Below are 22,328 nucleotides of genomic sequence, written 5' to 3'. Positions count from 1 at the left end.
AGTCGCTTGCGTTTGCCGCATGTGGTATTTCATGGAGGGGATCGCTTTACCTCCTCGCCAGCACAACTCCTTTCCTGGGCGAGGGAGATTCCCGGTTCATCAGTATGGACGCATTGTTTTTACACGTTGGAAGCGCTGTGTTGCTGTGTCAATCACCCCGATACAGTCGGTGCGAGAGCGGCAGGGCTGACGATGCGGGGTGTGATTGGCTGCCATATGCTGGGAGGGCTCTGGGAGAAGGAAGGGCTGCAGTCCTTCAGCAACAGAGTTTAGGCTGTGTCTTTGCTTCATCATCTGAGGGAAAAATCCCCCGATAAGGCACAGGGCTTCCCGAGAGCCAAAAAAAAAAAAAAAACAACGGGGGGGGGGGGGGGGGGCGACACTGCTAAGCGTTTTGTGGGAAAATTATTCATCGCAATGATGGAACGGGAAAGGTGCGGCTGTTTGTTGGTAGCAGAGGTTTCTGTTCCCGTTGGAAATGTGCCGAATAGACAGAGCTGAACAAGGTAGGAGGATCATTGTCTTTTATTGAATGTTTAAAGAGTTTGCTGCAGTGTGCTGCATACCGTATGTGTTGCCTGGGGGAGTCGGGGAAACAAGATTTCTCTGGCGAATACCTGCTGTCGGGGCGCAGTATGCGGATTTTATGCTAACTTGTTTTCCAGGGGAGTTCAGTCACAACATAAGCAGCTCTTTTCAGAAATAGACTGTGAGTATATGCATATTAAAAATAACGCGAGCAAAAATAAAGAAATAGGTCAGTGTGTTTCAGAAGTACGGCACCCTAATTGGATTTTTAGCTGGGCTGCCGCCTGGCAGTGCTTGCCAGCTCTAATAAAGAGAATGAGTCAACCTTGGAAATCTGCGAAGTTTATAGCAGATATGTTTGAAGATTTATGTGAATTAGAATGGCTCTTATAAACAATTCCCTATCGGAGGCTTTAACTAAAGCCAGGACGGTCTGCCTGGGGCTTGCAGGAGCTGCACAGTGAGATTACAGTATTTTACTCTGTTACAAAAGTCTAGGCATTTTAGACTGCGCAGTGATTCCTTGTGTTCCCGAAGGCAAGCTGTTAGAGTTTTTCGTATTGTAGTTCAGTCGAGCATTTCCCCTGCCATTTCCAGGTCTTTGTCTCGGCAACAAAACAGGACCTTTACGTGAAAACAAGGAAAACAAGGTTAATAGTACGTACTGCAATTATCTGATCTTTATGCATTTTTAATGAGAGAACACACAGCTAGCAGAATAATTTAATGAGCAGGCTGGCTTTCGCAGCAATGATTTCACTGCTGAGACGCATCAACTTTCTTGCTGAGGAGGAGCCTCGGGAGCAACGGAGAAGATTTATGTTAAGTGCTCTGGAGAGTAGGAAAAGGATTATTTAGACAGAAGTCCATAAAATTTTGGAAGGATAGAATTATTATTCATTGTTATTACTTGTTAGGTGTTGGAAGCAAACTTTACCATTGTATTGCTGGAAGGGTCTGAGGACATTGCCTCATCCTGTGACGTGCTAAAACCTCCTCAACTTTCTTAGACTGCCATATGCACTGATGGCGCTCAGTACCAGTCAGGATCCCACCCAATTAGCTACCCAAATTACCATGCTGTCTTCAGCTGTGTTGATAGCAGTATCATCATAATACATAACAAAGTTTAAAAAAATAAAAGAAAAGCTTCTTTATGAAGATTAACAGTTGGTGAAACAATAATACCCTTGAACACTATATATAAATATTTGTATTCAGATAAGATGTGGGTAAAAAAAAATCAAGTGTGTGAGCTAAGGAGGACTGAAGATCAATGTCTCCAAGAAGAAATAAGGTAAATGAACCTTTTACTGAGCAGAAAACTTTAAATGGTGTTTAAAAAAAAAAAAAAAAAGAAACCTTTCAATTTAAGCTAATTTTTAATGGCTTGCATTAAATAGCTAGACCAAGTTTCCACCTTGTCCCACCCCATTCATCCCTCACCTTTTCAAGGAGAGGTACAGGACATGGGCTCAAAACTTCTGATGTCGTCACCCAGCTCCTCACAAATGACTTTGTTCTGAGGAGGTTGATTCGAGTTCCTTGTTACCTGGCTAAATGCTTGCTGAAGACCTGGAGCTGGGATGCTGGCACATCTTCAGTTTATGAATCAGTAATTTACAAACACCGTGCTCTTCTAAGTTATAGCAACCTCGTGTGTCTTCTGAGGATTTCAAGCTGCTAACAAGAGAAACATATGTCAGGATGTAGAACATTATTATTAATGGAGTATGAATATGTACATTTCGCTGTTGCTGTGAATGTTCAAATGTAGTGTTTGTGTACACAGTATGCTACGCATGTGAAGCAAAGATTGATAATTAGAAGTCAAATAATCTTATTCATGTTATGAAGTATGAGGTTTTTTTTACTTTTGCAAATAAAACTATTTTCATGCACAGCTTTTACACAGAAAAAATTTCAGCCTCATTTTTCTAGACTGCATTTTTCAGATGATTTAAGTGGCTGTTTTTTTTTTTTTTGTCTTTGAGATGGCACTGTATAGAATTATCATTCTTATGTCTAACTGCCAAAGTGAAAACTTGCATTTATCACTCAGTCAAACAGCTTGTAACAACAGACCAGGTGCAATACACAATCAGTCAACAAAGGGATTTAAAGAAAAATCTTGCCTGTTCAAGGTACGCTTTTTTTATGGTGGGTTTTCATCTTGGAGGGCAGAGATGGTAATAAATACTCTGAATTTATGTTCTTATGTAAATAGTTGGTAATAAAATTATTTTGGGCCAGATTCTGGTACCTCTTTTCATTTAATATCTTTTCTGCTTAATTTCTCTGCGGATTTCATCAGAGCTATTTGTGCAGTAATATCTTACTGTGTTCAGTCTGTCTTTTTTTCAGGGTATAAATTACTCAGTATTAAATTAGTTTTTTCATTTTCCTGAGATAGTATTTATTAGTGACTTACTAGTCCTGGAGTATAGGGTGTGATTACAGATTGTTTATAAAGGGAGATCAAGTTCTTCACTTGTAAGCATGTATTTTACAAAACTCTAAAATAACCATAAGCTAAAAATATTTTTTTCTGAGCAAGAAAAATAGCTACTAATATTATATAGGATTTCAGGCACTCAGGTCTGGTAAGTCATCTCAGCTGTGGATGAATGTTATTCTCTGTTGCTCGCAAGTATGTCAGGAATAAGCTGCACTGTGTTTATTTGTAAAAAGCTCTGTAAAATGTTCACTTTTTATAGTACTGAGAGATGAGAAAAAGACTTAGTGTTCAAATTAAATTCCTCATTAGTAATTCCACATATGGTTTTATTTCTTAAATTGTTAGTGAGACACATTGCTAAGGTTTAAATTTCAAATAACAGCTATTAATGATATCTTGCTCTCAGAGTTACTGGAAATTTCTTTGACTTTAAGGACTCTTTATCTTTCAGAGAAGAAATGCTTTTTTTTAAAGCTCAATGACTTTCTACTTTCTTCGTGAGTAAAAACACATAGCTCTTCACACAATCCTAGCAAAAGAGAATATAATCTCTTACTTTAGAATTTATTAGTATGTTTGCTTTTTAAAACCAGTTTCCAGCCTTTGGTTGCGAAGCTAATTTGATGTGTTGTGTTTAGCATAATGTGTTATGGTTAACTAGTGTGAACTAGTGCTATGTAACTTGTCTGTGAAGGCTGAAACGATAGCCTGAGGAAAATAAAACTCATTTTAAGAGGGTGTCAGTGGTGAAAACTAGTTCAAATAATAGTAGTATTATCTGCCTGACTAATTAAACTAATCTTACAGATTACGCAGTGACAGTTGTTGGTTATTGATGTATGGAGCCCAAAGTCTCCTTTTAAAAACAAACTTTTCAGCTCTGTTTGGGGTAGAAGATGCTTGAGGAGAAAGAAATGACGCATCATCTTCCTAGAACTTGCCGATGTCTTAATCTCCCCATGTATGTGTGTGTATCTATATCTATAATAAGGTAGATAAAATTTTTAGTTCAGTATTTTGGGCACGCTAAAAAAGGAAAGTTTGGGACTGAAAATTCAAGAGCGTACCCGCCAGGAGATTAAATGTAAAAATCCTTGTCACTAATGCAAAGAAATACAAAGTACGCAGAGGGCTTTTTGTGCTAGCGCTTGTTACTAAGGCTGTTGAGAGATGCCAGTGTTCAGCTGGCTGCTGTTACGGAACACCTGTAGGATTCCTGGAGGTGTAAGTCTGGCAAAGGGTCTGGTGGGCTTGTGACACCGTGAACCTGACAATTCAGAGCTCAGCTGTACTTCTGGTAAATGAAAAAGACACACATGTTTTTTTCCTTCCCTCCTATTTTCATATGTAGATGTATGCAAACAAACATGTAATACACATAAAATTATCATCTTACATTGTTGTGATTTTTGAAATACAAAGAAATACGTAATGAGACAGGAGGGTTTTACTGCTGCGGTTCTTGGATGAAGAAATCAATCAAGTAGGAACAGATGGCTTTTATCAGAGTCTATTACTCTTTTATCTGCGTTAGATCAATAATTTTTAGACGTTTCTGAGTGGATGATGCATGCCATTTGAAGAATGTCTGGGTAGTGCACATTTTTGAACTTGTAAGCAGAGACATGAGTGGTAGGAAGGTTCATATGGTGGTGAAATCTTTCCTCCTGCAGAGAGTACAGCGCTTTGAACAATAGGAAGAATTAGAGAATACAGGTAAGGAAAAATACAGACATGTTTTCCCTCTAGAGTTTTATGTAAGGAAGCTCAGACTCTCAAGTGCTTTTTTTTCCCACTTTTTGAGGATTCCGAAGGCAAATTTTCAATGTTTATTGGGTGTGATCATTTTTACGAGATAGGTCTAGCAAATATTTTTTTCACCTCCATCTAAGGTTCTCTCCTATCCAGGCTGATTTTTTTTTTCTTCAGAAACTGAGGATTTTTATCCTTTTTCAAATGCTGTTTTCAAGCTTCAGGTGTGTATACCAAAAGTCTTGAAATCGCACCTCCCTTCCCCCCATTTTCTGAATCTGTTGTGATTTTTTATTTTACAGCAAGTATTTTACACGGCATTTATTTTGGGCAGTGTCTGGAACTTAGTCTAAAACTAACCTTAAATTGGAAAGTGGCAAGATAAGATTTCCACTTACTTTCAGGAGCTTGGAATATGATTTTCAGTAAATGAATTGAAGTGTGTTGGTTTTCTGCTTTTAACGCATTCAGCTGGCAGCAATCAGTAGGAGACTCTGCTTGACGTTGAGGTGGGGGAAGTGACTGCCCTGTAGAATACCAAAGCCGAGTTTTAGTCCATTTTTTGTTTCCTTACTCATTCTCCCTTTTTAGGTGTGTTTTTTTTTGGTGCTGTTATCAGCAGCTACATCAATATTTCACTCCTACAACTGCGCTGGTTTGTAAACAGACACCTATGGCTATCCTTCCCATCCCACATCGGTAGCTGGCACATGTGTACGAGGGTGCCCAGTTAATGATTCAGGACTTCAGCAGAGCCTTGCATTTTATTTATTTAAAAGGTTGCCATTACAATTATGGGATTTCCCTGGCAGCTGCGTTCACTGGTAGCGCATTTTGCCTGCCTCTTACTGCTCTGCGAAGAGCAATATTGATTTTCCTACCTTGCCTCCCTCCACCCACAGCCCAAAAGGGGCTCCAAGGCAGGAGGTCCCCAAGCCGGTGAAGGTGGGCTGCTGGCCGAACGCCATCGCAAAGCGGGGACGAAGAATTGCTCTCTGCGGCCCGAGGAGCGAGGCGGGGAGCTGCGAGGCGAACAGGAGCTTGGCGGTGACGGTGGTTTTGAGCAGACCTTTCTCCGTCGTGAGGTTTCCGTGCCAGAGGACACTTGTGTGTGGGCCGCTTGCGCTACCGCTTGCAGTGCTGCAGTCCTTATTGAGATGCTAAACATGCGCCGGCAGCACGGTGCGCCGCTGTCCTGGAGCGGTAGAACATGCATTTAAAAACTTTTTTGCTTCACGGGTATTTTTTCAGGTCCCTTGTGTATTTCAGTTCCCCTCTGCTAATCCTGGGGCATGCTTCCAGTCTGGGTTGCTTTATTTCCATCATTTTGAAGGATAGGGAAATGCCAAAAAAAAAAAAAAAGGAGATTTTCTTTGCCACAGCGAGCAAGGCATGAAAGCCTTTGAAAATAGCTACACTGAAGTATTTAGAAAGCCAGCATTTTTTTCTTTTTACCTTGTTGTGCTTTTATTTTTTTTAAGACCTCATTTAATGCTCAGGACTTTGTGCGGTGAGGCCACTTTCAAAGGCTTTGCAATCCACAGCCGCAGCTCTTTGAAGTGGAAACACCGGCAGGGGACACGCCAGCAGCTTAATCCTCGGTATAAAACGTCCGAAGTGGTAAGAAGCCACAGCATCCATCTCGTGGGGGGAAGGTGGAGAGCGATACCTGGAATTAAATCCATCTCACAGACCTGGGCTTCACCCATGGAGCTGGAAGTGGTTGCACTCTAGTAGACCATGAGGGATCCAGCCCCCCTTCTCTCTCTCCCGTTGTTTTTCCACTCTCTGTCTGTCCTCCCTTCTCTCCCCTGTCTCTTGAGGAGCAGGGCCCAACAGATGAAGGGTGAAGGAGCATGGCCTGAGAACAAATGCCCACTTCTGCCAGTTTTTTGCCTTCCCAAGCTGCTGCGTGCTTCCCATGCAGAGCAGAGCATGTGGCCCGCGCTGCCATTCCCTGTGGGGATTTTTCTGCAAAGGACGGTCTGTAGCTTTGTGGTACCTCCAGGAGGTAAAGCCATGCCTTTACGCTCTGAATCATTCTTTGGAGGTACCCACCTCTCCTTTGGCACCGAGGGCGACTAAGGATATTGTGTTTTTCAGTCACCGGTGACGCATTTATGTGCCTGAAGATAGGTGGCACGAGTCCACGGTCTCTGAAATCTGTGTTTGAAATAAGAGATGAGAGTGTTGACTTTCTCATGGGAGGGCTTGAGGATCAGCGTGTCCCCACGGATCTGTTGCCAGCCCTAGTTGCAGAACTAGGCTGCGTGTAAGGAGTTGCGGTCCCAAAGCGGAGAAGGCAAAGGGGTAAGTTGAGGACAGGAATGCACACCTTGACAGGCATGTGACTTCACCTTTTAGTCACCAGGGGTTAGGGACGTTCTGAGGAGAAGTTTCCATCTGAGCCATTGTGTTTAGTAGCCTTTTCGTAATGCTGACGGTGCTGTTGATCTTGTCCCTCTCTTTCCCATCTCAGTTGTCACCCCTCTGAGATGAGGGAGCCCACAATATCTTTCCTCTGTAGTAGTGTCTTGTTTGAACTTGGTGTTATATGTGTGTTATTTATTACTTTTGTTGTGTTTTTTTTTTTTCCCTCCACTACATTATTTTGTCTGTTCTTATGTTAAATTCTTATGTCATTTTGTCATCCAGTGTACTCATTATCATGAGGTACTTTCATAACTCCTCACAGTTAGCTCCAGGAACGATTTCACAGTATATAATGTTAACAGCAAACTCTCTTTCAATGTTTATGGATAGATTGCACAGCAGAGGAGGACAACTGTTAGTAAACTCCTGCATTACAAAACTTGTAGCAGATAAGTAAAAGGGTGCTATTTAACCATGTGAACTTGCTGAGTTTGGGGGCCTTTCAGAGAGTTTATTGACCCAGAACTTCTGCTGACTTCAGTCTTCATGCCATCTGCAAGTACTTTGCATTTTTAGCTACCTCTTTTAATTAAATTTTGTTTGACATCCATAACATTCATATCATCATGAGAGTTAGGTCCCACAAAAATCATCAGGTTACAAAGATGACAGACTCATTTGCTTTCATTTTGCTTAATTCTGAGCTTTTTAGGAATTGTGGTTTTTTTAACTCTTACCCACAGCTGTCAGATTTGTACTTTTTATTAAAAACAGCTCTTGTAAACATGTTTGTAGGTGATAAGGCTTTATGAAATGCACTCGATGCTTTAAGGCTTCCAGTGAAATGGGTGAGAGTTAGCTATGCTGCAGTAGAATAGCATAGTAGATCCTTGAACTTGAGGATTCCTGTGAGAGGAATCAATATAAGTTATTTTCTTAAAGATAAATGAAATTAAATCTGCCTTAGTAGCAGTGGTCTGCTTTCGTAAAGATACGTAGCTGTATCTCAGCCCTCTTGGCCTTCAGACACCAAAAAGTTAACATACTTGTCGCTGGAGGGGAAGGTAAATGTGATGGTTTTCATCTTTAGAGTACTTCATCTGGAGGTAAAAACGATTGCCTGAAAGTAGAACTTCAGAAACAGCAGACAAGTTTCTGCTCTTCTCATTTAAAAATACTAAACGTTTGTATTTGTGTGCCTTTATTGACTTCAGTGCTTCACTTATGAAATTTAGATTCTTCAGAGTTTTCATAGAGACCTTGCTCATCAAATGAGCATGTGGCAATAATAAAGTCAGAGAAGGAAAAAAAAAAAAAAAGAGAGGCCTTAAATTGTGGATTTCACCTAACATTACAAAATTATAATAAATTTAAAAAAAAAAAACATAACTGAAGATATAAATTAAGTGAGCTTTGTTTCTAAAAAAAAAATCCAGCTACATGAAACTATAATACCATTATACCTTTAGTCTCTCCCTTTTCTGACTTTTCAAAGTACAATAGTGCTTATTTTTTGGTAGTGGACGGGCAATTCTGTTCAGTTCCTGTAAAGTGGTTCCATGGTTACTGCTATTTCAGATGATGGACAGAGGGATAAACCTGGAGAAGGACACTTCAAATAGTTTTTCAGGATTTCTAAAGTCTACGTGTTGTAATAGAGTAGCTATCTCTGTAAAATCCAAATATTGGTAATGTATACTTTGCAGCACACAAAGTTGCACAGGATTACTTGAGGGCATAATTTTGACTGAGAGGGAGCTGGTTGACTTGTTCTTTTTTTTTTTTTTTTTTCCTGGTCTGGTTTGATTTTATGTCCTACTTGCTATGTCCTGGAAATGATGTATGAAATGAGAAGAACTCCTATCAAGTGTCACAGGCCTGTGTATATACAGGCTGGAGGTTAGAAGAGATAAAATCTCTTACTTACAAGCTAAGAAAACATTGCATAAAAATAAAGCGCATTCAAGAGAGAAATCTGTTAAGTCATTTTTGCAAAGTTGTTTTCTGAGATAGAAATGTGTAAGCATAATCACAGCAGTCCATTTTTTATGTTTATAAATGGACAGGATTTTATCTCTGAGTGATGTTTTTGGTGTTGTTTAATTGACCAAATCCAGAATATTTTTTGTGCTATTTGTTGACCTTGTCACACAGAAAATATTCTTCAGGGAAAGAAATGCTAGGAAAAAATGGTACCTTTTAAAAACAGTGCTGTCTATCAAGGTGAGAGTTACACAAGTTTAAAGGATTTTTTTTTTTTTGCATGACAGTTTTACACAGAAGTTATGCAAGGCAGTACAAAACAGAGTGTAAAACAAAATATTGATTTTAATAGCCGTTTGTGACTAAGTTTGAAGTACAACAAACGAATTAAACCTTTGAAAAGGCCAAAACTGTTTAGAGTTATTTTAAACAGTCCAAATCTTCTTCTGCAATTTGAGGAGAAAGCGCGCTCTTGCCAAAAGCCAGTTGCTTGTACTTAGTGTCACTAGCATATCCATTGTTCGGAAATACTCAGGAACACCAGGCTGCGCTTAGCAGTTCCCAGCAGGAGAGAGAAATCTCTGCAGTTACAGGTAAGCAGAGATAGTAGGCAAAGGTCTGGAAAAGTGCTCCATCAAAACATTTCTGGGAAATGTGTTCAGTGGAAATTTTCACTGAAAACATACTGCAGCTCCTTGTTTTGATAGGATGAAAGAGCTCTTATTCAACTTTCATATCAAAACAAAATTTATGATGTGTTCCTGAGTAACTGTGTGCTTGTCCATGATAACATTTAAGTTACGATAAAATGGTTCAGCCATATGAAAATAAAGTGTTCAGATGGAATTGTTTCAATATTGCTAAAAATACTTTTACTTTTTCCCCTGATATTTTCCCCTTTCAGTCTAAGGAAGCATTGAGATACTGAGACTTCCTTCAGGAAAGTTTTCAACAAATCCTAGTAAGAGTAGGAAGGACTTTTTCCTATTGCTCTATTTCCATATAAAATAGCTGAGTTAAAATAGAGATGGATTTTCATTTCAATATTGATAAAAATTTGCAGTCTGTTTTGAAGCAGGGTTTAGAAACTAAATAGCCTAGGATTGGCACTGCCTATCCAGTCAGTGCTCCCACCTGTATCCATGCCCGTTTCAACTTGGAAGCCAGCAGAAATGAAAAGGAAGACTATACATTTAAAGTCGTTTTTACAACAAGCTTTGTTTCCTTTTGGAAATCTTAATGTTGTTTATCACAGAACGGTGTGTTTTGGGAGGCACCTTAAAGACCACCCAGTTCCAACGCCCTGCCATGGGCAGGGACACCTCCCACCAGACCAGGCTGCCCAAAGCCCCATCCAGCCTGGCCTTGAGCACCTCCAGGGATGGGGCATCCACAGCTTCTCTGGGCAGCCTGTTCAGTGCCTCACCACCCTCACAGTGAAGAATTTCTTCTGAAATCTAATCTAAGTCTACCCTCTTTCAGTTTAAAGCCATTCTCCCTTGTCCCATCACCACACTCCATGACAAAGAGTCCCTCCATGTCTTTTCTGTAGAACCCCTTTAGGTACTGGAAGGCCAATATAAGGTCATCCCAGAGCCTTTTCTTCTCCAGGCTAAACAATCTCAGCTCCTTCAGCCTGTCTTTGTAGGAGAGGTGCTCCACAGCCCTTTGATCATCCTTGTGGCCCTCCTCTGGACTCGTTCTAATCCATGTCCTTCTAGAAACGTCCATGTCCTTCTTGTGTTGGAGGCTCCAGAACTGAACACAGGGCTCCAGGTAGGGTCTCACAAGAGCAGAGTAGAGGGGGAGAATCACCTCCCACAAAGCTGCTGGCCACACCTCTGATGCGCCCCAGAAAGCTAACCATATCCTGGGCTGCAAGTGCATGTTGCTGGCTTGTGTTGAGTTTCCGATCAACCAACACCCCCGAGTCGTTCTCAGGGCTGCTTTCAGTCCATTCTCTGTCCAGCTTGTATCTGTGCCTGGGATTGCCCCAACCCAGGTGCAAGACCTTGCACTTGGCCTTGTTGAAATTCATGAGGTTCACACTGAACCACCTCTCAAGCCTGTCCAGGTTGTTGTTGGCAAACTTGCTGAGGGTGCACTCGATCCCGCTATCCATGTCACTGACATAGATCAGAGAGGTTGTGGTTGCCCAGAGAGTTTGTGGATGCCCCATCCCTGGAGGTGTTCAAGACCAGGTTGGATGAGGCCCTGGGCAACCTCATCTAGTGGGTGGCATCCCTGCCAATTTCACCAGACTGCCACAGCTTCTCGAGTATGATGGATAGTGGCATAGCAACTGAATCTGCCAGTTCCCTCAGGATCTTCTCATCAAGTCCTATGGACTTCAGCACCTTCAGGTTCCTTAGGCAGTCTCAAACACGATCTTCTCATACAGTGTTCCCCTTTCCTGTTTTAGACAGTTAAACTATGCACATGGCAGAAAACAGTACAAATTTACCTGATGGCTTTGTTCCTGGCCAGTGAACTTCCTCAGCTTCCTCCTGTGTATCCTTCTTGTCCATTGTTTTAAGTACTTTATCTCCCATTACTTATGTAAATATATATGTTTGTTTGTTTGTTTTTCTTTCTTTTTTTTTTTTCCTACAATGAAACTGGGTTAAAAAGTAACTGTCTTCAAATGCCAACAGGTGATGAGATTTTTGGACCAAGATCAAAATGACCCATTTTTATTGGGTCAGCACTTCCTAATCAGAGCTCAGGCAAAAACGAAGGTCAGTACTGCATATCAACCCCCAAATTCATCATCCTGGAGATCAGAGAAAAAAAAAAGACAAATGTTTACTATCAGAGGTGGTACCTGCAGACAGTTGATGCACAGTTGTTCCGGTTATAACTCCTTCCTTTTGCTTCAGGATTAAATAGAGATTTTCAGGATTTCCTGGAAAACAGAAATTCACCAGAACTTGCAAGTACCCTGAGAAAAGCTCTTCTTTGTTTCTTTGCTATCAGTTGCAAAACCAATTTTTGAGGAAGAGCATTCTCTCTTTGAACTCATTATACACTGACAACAGAGTAGTAATTCATAAATGCAAATTTATTTAAATGTAAATTTCTATTATGTATTGTCAAATACAACACAGGTAGCCTCTGATTATTTTTTAATGTGGACAAATAAATGACACGAATTTTGAAAAGAAAAGGTCTTTTACTGTCATTTTCACATTGATCATGATTAGATATTTCCTTTATTCATCCTGGAGGACCAAAGATAATCTTTATGCTAAAAAAAAAAAAAAAAAAAAAGGCAGGCTACGTTCAGAAGAGACTAATGAACTTATTTTAATACTTTTTCCCCCCCCTATACTTTGGGCCCATGTGAAAAAAAATCTTTTCTTTTTGACCAGGAGGGGTCTTTGAAAAATGGCTTTTAAGTGAAAGGTTTCAGCTTAGATTGTTCAAAACCTTCACTGTCTGAATGTTGTCATAACATTCATTGTTTTAAGAAGATATAATAGAATTGCCTTTGAAGGTACTTGATAACAGTCTGATACTCCATAGACATCAAGGTTAGGTCACTGTTCCATGTTTCTAACTGCCATAAGATGTAAAGTATTTTGACATACACATTTAATCCATCTATGCAGTTTGTCCCATGAAATATGTAAGAAGTAAAAATCTTGCATCTGTTCAGCCTTGTGATTTTTTAATTTTTATTTTTTGGAAGTAAATAAAATTGGCTTTGTTTGTTACATGCATGCCAGTAACGAAGAGAGAAAGGGGAATTGAATACTTGTGTTAAAATGGGCGCTGACAAAGGATTGCCTGGGCAACCCTTCGAGAAGCAAAGACACTCTAGATGATATTTATTTTTCCTGCTGTAAGTACTTCCCTGTTGTGATGAGTTGCCTTGAAAACGTGTTTGAGATTGTTGTGAAATGTTTAGGTTAGGGCAGGGCACAATCAGCGAGCCAAACTTTGGATCTTTTGGGCATGGTCTTGGGTTTTCCTTATTCTCTCCAATTCCCTGTTGGATTGTTAACATAGCATTGCTTTTAGGCCTATTTTTAGGTTATGGAGCTTGGGATGCAGAGGAAGGGATCTTGGTGTTTCTTCCTGTGCTGATGGGTTTTAAAAGCACTTCTCTCAAAGCTCCACTTTGGGTGGAAGGAAAGTGGACGTCTTCTCTTCTGGTTTAATACATTCAGGGGTAGTAAAAAGACAGTAATAACACAGTAAAGGGTTTTTTGGTGGTGGTGGGGGGGGTTTGGTTGGTTGGTTGGTTGGTTGTGTTTTTTTTTCGTTAGCCACCTTACTCCCCAGCTACATTTGCTGCTTTCAAACATGATGATGTGTTTCCTTCCATATCCACTCTCCTCTCCAGAGATGCCAATCTTTTGTCAACAATTGCAAATCAGTCAGATTCCCTCCCACTTCTCATGCACGTGATGAAAGACACCGCTAACAGAGCAGCATTCAAAAAGGGAGTGGGCAAATCCATGGAAGAAAAATCAAGCAAGACCTATGAAATACAAAGGCATCAGTCTTAGGATGCTGGAGGTGGGAGTATATTCCTGGCAATTACCACACTCTTGCCTGCCCTGTTTTCATAATCTTCAGTAGATGTCTGGTATTTGGCCATGGTAGGAGACAAGATATTGCGCTAGATGGATATTTCAACTGACCTGTAAAAGTCAGCCTCATGTACTTCAGTGTCCTGTTCCCAGTTAAAATGGAAATGGAGAAAATGGCCCAGAGATGAAGGTATCTCAGGACAGTGGTGCTTCCTGGAGGTTGTGAAGGAATCTGTACATCACAATGGATTTACTGCTTAAGAGGCAGTCGTAGTTAATAGCATTAGGTAGTGCTCTTGCTACATTCTCCTCCAGAGCTTTGTTTGGATGTGCCGTACAGCTTTCCAGAGCTGGGTAATTTGTTGGAATATATTATTAATAATGCTATTGGCAGTCTTATATGTATTTTCAGCTTGCAGGTTCTAAATTTACATGGAGTTATTGGTTCATTCAGAACTGTCCCTGTCTTTCACTGGAAAGGGATACTGTTTGTCACATAAATAAATACCTTCCTAAGTTCTGTTTTCTGGACTTAGTGTGAAACTGGAGTACAGAAAATAGAAAACTCACAGAAGCCTGAGCTCTTTTAAGTTGTGCTCCTTTGTAACAGCATGTTGTTTAGTCCTTTGGCAGGTGAGAACAGTCACTTGATCATGGATTCCCTCCATGCCAGTCCAGGACTATAAAAAAAAAATTCGGAGTATATGCAAACACTCTTCTATAAATATTTTTACAGTCCTGAAAAACTGTAATGCATGTCTGTGGCCGTGTGTGCAGGACCTCCTAATGTACTGGGGTACCCTTCCCTGGGGAATCAGGTTTGATTAATAGCTGTTACATGGTGCACTCTGCCAAAAGCAAAACATTGGTGTTCACAAGAGGCCAAGTGATAACGTCATTGCTGCCAGGGATGATTAATTCTGCTCACAGAAGCACAGAAACAGAAATTGCTTTAACCCTCTTGTCAAGGTGGGAGCAGGATTTTATGTATGAAATTCATACAGCTAGAGGATGAAAACTTTTCATTGGACTTGAAAACAAGAAGTGTTTAAGTTATGGACTGTGAGAGAAGATGCAGACCAAGAAGGGAGGTGAAGGTTCAGTGGAGCAGGATGAAAGTAATTGTAAAAACCAAAAAAATGTTTGCTGGAAGAAGGGAAAACTGTTTTCTGCAATTGCGTTTTAACTGAAGCATAATGAGCTTTAGTTTTATCAGCATGACTTCTAAGCACTTTGATGTTAGAAAATACTCTCGTGGGTTCCAGTCACCTACAGGCTTGAACTTCAGCAGAAATATTTCATGGTCCATTACCAAAGTAGTGCAGGGGACCGCTGAAAAGGTCCTGAGCTGTGGCTGTTGTTTCACAGCTGGCAGCACACTTTCCTCACCTGTTTCCCAGAGGACAAAGGACATTAGTGTTGTTATATCGTAAAGCCAGCTTCAAAGCACACCGACAGGTTTTTATAAGAAGCTCAGAGCTATACTGTAAATAGCGTGGAGCACACTGAAAACCTGAACCGCAGCGCAGCAGAAGGATCAACACGGCACATTAGTGATCTTGGCGAGGAGATTGTGGCTCATTTAGCAAAACTGATATTTAGAGGTCATGCTCAGTTCAAATAAACCAGACTGACATTTTCTAACCTGTCCCTGGACTTCTGTCAGCTTAAGTAAAAGAGTTAGGATCGGCTCTTGGCAGGTTTACCATTTGAATTACAGTTGGTGAGTGTTCATCTCTGGTTGTATAACAGACAAGGAGAGGTGTTGCAACAGTTATCTCCAAGTCAAGCAAATAACATAAATAATGGGTCTTTTGTAAGTCAGGGCACATTTGATTCAGTAAAGTTCAGGTCAAATTAATACAGGAACTGGCATTAGAGTTTTAGTGGTTTTGGCTCCCAGCCACCTATCTGCTCAAGGCACTGGGCTACCTCCCTGATAGGACAGTTGTGTTTTCTTCCTCGTTTGAGCAATAATGGCTTGTTCAATGAAAAATGGAAGCTGCTCAATATCTTAAAAAAAAAAAAAAAAAAGTGTGTGGGGGAACACTGTAAATGATTAAAGAAATGTTCAAAATAACATATGAAATTTGTTGAAGAAAACGTCTTAATCACTTTCTGCTATAATTGAATGTTTTTTTCTTAAAATGCTATGGTGGCAGAAAGGTTTTCCATTCATGTTTTCCATCAAAGAACAGATGATGTGTCATGAAAGTTTTTCTTTTTTTTTCTCTTGTTTCTTGAATGTAGCGAATATTATTTCTGTGACTTCACAACAGTTCAGAAAAGAGCCAGTAGCCTGCTTCTGTTTCTAATACTTTAATTTTACTGACCTATGCTAAGACATTACTCTATGATACATTGTCCTGTCTTACTAGATACTCTAATATTGGGTTACATATCAAAAATATGAATGAGGCGTTAGAGATTGGTTCGCAAGGACACAAAACTGGCATTGTGCTCACTGATGAATGATACCTCTGTGTTGAGTATCACTTTCTAGTCCTCTTTCCTAATCTGGTGGGCCGATGGAGTGAGAAAAGTTTATCTACCAAACAAAAATTTCTTACATGTTCTGTCGTTGAGAATGTGATTTATTGAAATGTGATTAACAAGCATGCTGACTGACATATTGCTCGTCTGTAGGATAACTATCTTCCATTCACGGTAGCATCTTTTGAAATAAGATCCTCTGTTGGTTAACGGGTGATTTTGCACAGTGAGGCTTAAACCAGTGGGCTGACTCGATCGGCCTTGCTTTCCAGGGATGGAGAGCCTGTTCTTTCTGATAGGGCTTTATAAATAAATACACGACCTTGCAACTAAGAGCCAGACCTGCTGCAGCAGATAGGGCAGCTGGAGTGTGGGGAAGGGAGCAGGGATGCAGCCCATGGTGCCAGGCCCATCAGCACGGGCCCTGTCCCAGTTGTCCAGCAGGTATGAGGCATGGGCATGTTTCTATGGAGTTAGTCAGCATGGGTGAGGCAAGGCTTGTGGCTGCTTTTTGCTGCTCTTTCAGCTCTGTTCTTTGTCTAGGGAGGCAGATCGTAGCTGATCCAGCACGTAATGTGAAGTGGTATGAATGGGCAGTTGGTGACTTATCAGAAAATCTGCTGGAACAAAGTCAACTTTTGAAAGGCTGTTAACAAACTTGAACTCATTGAGAGAGTATACCAGACCAGCACACTGCTGTGTGGAGCTTTATGTCCAGTTTTAGCACAGCCTTGCTTTCTTGAGCCTCTTGGTAGAGAGCCTGAGGGAGAACAAGAGAAGGCAGTTCGGGGTGGGTCAAGGAAACAGCAGGTAGGTGGCATTTAAATGATGCTGGCGTGTGCTCGTGGGTTTGTGGCGGTCACTTGATATGCAGCTCCTACTCGGTTTGGAGGCCTTGAATGCTATTTAAAGCACAAATAATGGAAAAAATGACATTTAAAAGAATGTAACAGTGAGGAGTAGGTGAAAAGCTGAAGTGCAGTCCCACCATCCTTTGGACTGAAGTGCCTGCCAGTGTCCCCTGGCTGTGTGGCAGTGTCCTGAGTGCTTTGAAAATGGAGTCCACAGTGCAGCTGCAAGTATGATGTATGGCTTCATGGGGTTTGGATACCTTTTCTCGGTTTTAAGGGTGAGAGGTCATGTTCAGTAGCTGCCAGACTTTGAATATCTGTATTTCCATTATGAACATATAAGATATTCAAGTCAATCTGGTTCTGCTTTATATAGAAGACTGCCTTACATATTAGATTTACACATGGAATCTTTCCATAGGTTTTGAGTCTTTTTGACTCATAGGCTTTTTGAGGGGGAAAGAATGGGTGTGCGTGTGCATCCAGATTTCATTTTTTTGTCTCTCTTCAAATGGAATTTGAAGCTTTTCTGGTAGAACAGCACTTTGATGTTGGCAGGAGCAGCTGACCATAGCAGCAAGGTGCTGCTGGCCAGCAGTGCCAATGGCTTCATGGAGGCAGAAACCTCTTGGCTTGTGTTTGGATTTAATGGAATGTCCTGGGACGCCTGTCCCAAGTAAAATAGCTGGCTTGAAACTAGTAAGTCCAAACTGAAGGTGGAGGCTAAGCTGAGGGTATTATTTCTTATGGATTAGTTTACGTCCCGGACAAATATCTGGAACTGACTGAACATCATGGGAATCTGAGAGCAATACGCGGCTTAGACATTGTTGCTAGTTTGCGAACTTGCATTGTGGAGCGTGAAGTTAGTGATGGTTATGGTTAACATCTAATTTTACGCGACAGCCTGTTCGCAGCTGCCTACAAATGACAATTACCTGCAGAGGTAACTCTTTGAAGATGAAGTCTTAGCTCGTTGCTACACAGTATCAGCTGAAGCATGAAAATATCATGTCCAGGAAGCCTCAGCTTCTCCATTACACAGATACTACATAATCCATCACTACATAATCTGTCAGATAAGTAAAACCAGAGCAGCCCATATTTTGTGTCGAGCAAGAGCTCCTATTTTCCAGCTGAGCGATCCACTGGTTTATAACAGGGCAGGGTTTTGTGCTTGCTTGAAACTCCAAAAGCTGCTGGCTGCTTGGTGTGCAAGCTCAGAATTAAAACCTTCTTTGGGGGCTCCTAGCTCCTGAGTGCTTTGCCATGCTGATACTTAAAGAGATTTTATTAGTATTATTTTATTATTTTACTGGGAAGCCTTCTTTGCCTACTTGGAAAAGGAGAAAGGATTTTGAGATTTAAAACAGAAGTCTAAAAGACTCTTTCCTGCTGTCTCAGAACATGAGATTGGCAGAAGCCTCCTACTCCTCTACACCTTGATAGCTTTCTGCAAAAGGCATCTGAAAGGAGGTATCTAAAGCCATGTAGCTTTTCCAAATAAATGTCCATGAATTTATTTAATTACTTAAATAACTATTTAATAATTTATTATTATTTAATTATTTATTAACAGACAAACAAACGAACAAAAACTAGATGAAACCCCTGAGCAAACCAAAAAAGCAAACCTTTCTGCCTGGGTAAGGGACCCAGTTACTGCTGAGTCTGTAGTCTGGTGAGGTCCCATTGCTTTAGCAGGACAGCTGACTTTGCTGGTATTGTGGGATGCAAATCAAAGTTAGAAGGGGTGGAAAGAACAGCAGAGTTCACACTTGCTGGGGGCCCCAGTGTTCTCCATATGGGTGGGCTCTGCAACACACATGGTCAGAGTGGGCTGTGAGGTTAGTAATGGCTTGTGGCCTGAGAGGTATTTTATGGGGGCTTTTTTACTATTATTATTTTATTGCAATTTCTTTCATAAATCCTCTGTTTCTTACCCTCATTTACGTCCATCTGTTTACCAAAACCACTGGATTTGCCCCCATAACCATATTCTCTTTTGCCTTCCTTCTAAAATTCCTTCTCCTCTTTTCTCCCTCAATCTTTCATTCACACCCATCTCATTTTTTGGTCACTTCCCGTAAAGCCCCTCCCTTTCTTCCTCTCCCTCCCTCTCTATCCCTTTTCCATAACCAACCATTTTATTTTCATTCTTTCTATTCCCATATTTTCCTCCTCTTGAGCTCTTGCCTCACGTCTGGAACTCCTACATTCCTTGTTTCCTCCTATAGTGGTTTTTATTTCAGTTTGTATATTCTCTCCCTTCTTCTTGTATTACTTCCCTCTCAAACTCCAGCTTTCCAAGCAGCACTTCTTTGTTCGTCCTCAGTGCTTCTTTAGATGTCAGATAGTATCGTTATTTTTGACAAGATACGAATTTTTGAGAAAAACTTTTCAAGCTCCCCTTTCTTTAGAAATTCTCCATTAGGATGTTGATATATTAAGGAGATAGGAAGTATGATGAGGTTGTGCTTCACTCCTCTTCTCCTCTCTACTCCCCCACCCCATACGCTTTGTGGTGTTAGTTCTTGCTGCAGTCTCATGAATCTTGTATGGGATTCTGTTGTGCACATTTTTTTTAAAACCATGGCTACGGCCATTTATATAATGTAGGCTGTTTGCATTGCTACCGTGCGTAAAGTCTGTTTTTCTTCAGTCTTCACACCTACTACGTGAGAAATGACTTTGTCATTTTTAGTAGTATGCAGTGCAGCAGAGTATTACTACTTGTGATTGTGAGCAGTGTGCAGTTTAACATTTACCCTTTTCCTAAAATTTCAGTCTGTCTCCTACATATGTTACTGAAAACCATTGCTGGCATTTCTGAATTTGAATGGGTGGCTCTAGAAGGAATATTTTCTCTTTTGCATTTAGCCAGCTACATCATCGGCCCAGCAAGCCGTCTGCTCAACAGGGTTTTTTGGAAAGGCTCTCCTTTTCTTTCCTCCCCTCTTTCCTTTTAATCATTTAGGAGTATTTTCTCACCATTTTGTACATTTTCAGCTTAACCTCACTCTTCATCGATGCTGTGGGACAACATCAATAGAATATTTGATTAAATGAATATTTAATTCATATCCTATACAGTGCTACAGTTGGGTAACTTTTAAAATATACTAACTCTAAACGTACTAATTTAAAATGTACTAATTCTAAGGCTACCTAAGTATCATCCAGACACATCTTATTACATGTTTGATTTGAAACTGAATTTTCAGGCAATTAGCATTGCTTTACCTGTATTAATGATAGTAGTAGCAAATTCTGTTGCAGGAATCAGTCACATAGTGAAATCCTTTTTGGTAGCATTACTAAGCAATAGAAGAGCCTTTTGATATGAAGACTTGGAAGTCAGAACTGGGATCTGATCCTGAAACCGTGTGTGAGTAATTCTTACTCGCATTACTAGCAATCCCAACTCCAATTAAATAGGATGAATCCAAGCACAGGATGGTAATTATTCTGGCATGTGAAAGCTGTCAGTGTTTTTAGAGCTATTTTTATTGCTGCATTTTAAAACATCACTTATTCCAGTCTTCCTTCTTTCTTTATTCTTCTTGCATAAAAATAATCCATCAACTGTTTCTGGCTGGTATCTGCAAAGGGAAGTTTGTGTGTTCCTTTGAAGCTGAACAGGAGGAAACATCATGGCCATGGTTTCACCGTCTGCGTATAATATAGTCATTTATTAAAAATTGTTTATAACATCTAACCCTTTGATTTTCAAACCTGTTTAGCTGTAAAATATCCTGGGTATTTTATAGTCGTAAAATAGCTTAAGTTCCATATTTAAAAGCCTTTTATTTTGATGCTGAACCATGTATTTGTAAAGGTAAATGAAAGCCAATTTAATCAAAGAAAATTTCAGATAGAGGCTGCTTCATACTAGAAATAACTCATTAGAGGATGATGACTTAGAGTACTGAGCCCTTTCATGAAGCCCTTCTGAAACAACTTTTAGCATAACAGGGAAACTCATGCTATTTTCTGGAGATGTAAGTTTTTGTGTTTTTTTTCCTGTAATTTTGGGATGACAGTTCTTTGGGATTTCTTTGTTGTAGAGAAACAGAGGGAGAGAGATGAGAAATCTGAACAGAATATTACCATCTTCATTTCTAAGGAAGAACAAATAAAAAGTAGCAGTTTCTAATATAATAATACAATCTGAAGGGCCAAATGATAAATTAATGGAAACTGGTTCTTGTATATTGTTTTGGAGACTAAGCACATTAGATTGAATTGTTTCACAACCAGCATGCCTAATTATTGTGTCTGCCACATTCATCTATTTAAATCATTCCCAACTTTTGGATTGCTGCCTAGAATATTACTGCAGTACGTGTTTCAACTGGCTATTCCCTTGTCATGCACTACTTCATGAAGGATGCTGATTTTCTCTGGAAAAAGAAATAGAAGCGAGTATTGGCAGTATATTTATAATACCTGATAAGAAGTGATGATAGATCTCATAATGTTGATGTGAATGAGCTGAATGTGAACTGATATTGTATTTGTTTTGTCAGGTCAGTGATTTAAAAAGTGCCTTTGTGAAGTCACTTTTATGAGAGAGGACTGCTACGCCTGTGTTTTCAAAATACTGTCTTTGCCAGCTAGACGTTGCCTTGACCTTACCCGTGGCAGAAGATACCTCAACTGTCTTGATTTGCCAATTAATTGATGGGAAACTGAACTCACCGTAAAAACAGGAAGAAGAATTATTATTAGTGGGACACAAACAAATGACTGCATTGCTTTTCTTGTGTAATCAATACCAGCAAGCGACCTGCAGCAAGCTAGTATTCCATCAAGGAGTGCCATCGCATTGAAGGACCTGTGCTTGAAACCGGTGCATCAGTGATACAATCAGCAGACCCACACGTTTTACGGACAGAAATGCTACTGAGCATGGTCATTTGCAGCCAAAAGTCTACAAGTGGGACTTAATGATTGATGAGTGACTGCTTGCTGATAAACTTTCTCTGTTTATTCTGTGTTGTGTGAGTTGGACATCATTAATTGTCCCCCACTTTATTTTTTTAACTTTCTTTTCAATCGGAATTATTTTTTGGTGTTTTTTTTTTTTCTCCCCCTCCTTTCGTCAGTAGTTTTGGAAATTTCTTTGGCATAATTCACTTGACAGCAGTTTACAAGTTCTAATTCAGCTTTTCATCATGGCTTTGAATGTTGCTCCTGTAAGAGATACAAAATGGCTAACGTTAGAAGTGTGCAGGCAGTTTCAGAGGGGAACTTGTTCACGCTCTGATGAAGAATGCAAATTTGCACATCCCCCTAAAAGTTGCCAGGTTGAAAATGGAAGAGTTATTGCCTGCTTTGATTCCTTAAAGG

General features: G+C 40.3%; 1 protein-coding gene across 11 annotated transcripts in view; it reads left to right on the top strand.

Moving 5' to 3' along the window:
* MBNL2 (muscleblind like splicing regulator 2) overlaps positions 1-22,328 on the top strand; it is a 110,198-nt gene that overhangs the window by 16,101 nt on the left and 71,769 nt on the right. For 8 of the 11 annotated variants that reach the window (XM_048072654.2, XM_048072655.2, XM_048072652.2 and 5 more), the window contains exons 1-2: positions 346-506; positions 21,506-22,327. The exons of 1 other annotated variant lie outside the window; for it this stretch is intronic. In XM_048072654.2, coding sequence (XP_047928611.1) covers positions 22,154-22,327 — 174 coding nt within the window. In that variant the 5' untranslated portion in view covers positions 346-506; positions 21,506-22,153. Of the gene's footprint in view, positions 1-345; positions 507-21,505; position 22,328 lie in introns of those variants that run through there. 2 more of the 11 variants (XM_066986661.1, XM_066986669.1) reach the window with 1 other exon arrangement.

This window comes from Anser cygnoides, chromosome 1, assembly GCF_040182565.1.
Source record: "Anser cygnoides isolate HZ-2024a breed goose chromosome 1, Taihu_goose_T2T_genome, whole genome shotgun sequence".
In the NCBI taxonomy this organism is placed as follows: Eukaryota; Metazoa; Chordata; class Aves; order Anseriformes; family Anatidae; genus Anser; species Anser cygnoides.
The sequence above is the reverse complement of the archived record's forward strand: the minus strand, read 5'-3'. Positions and strand labels throughout refer to the sequence as shown.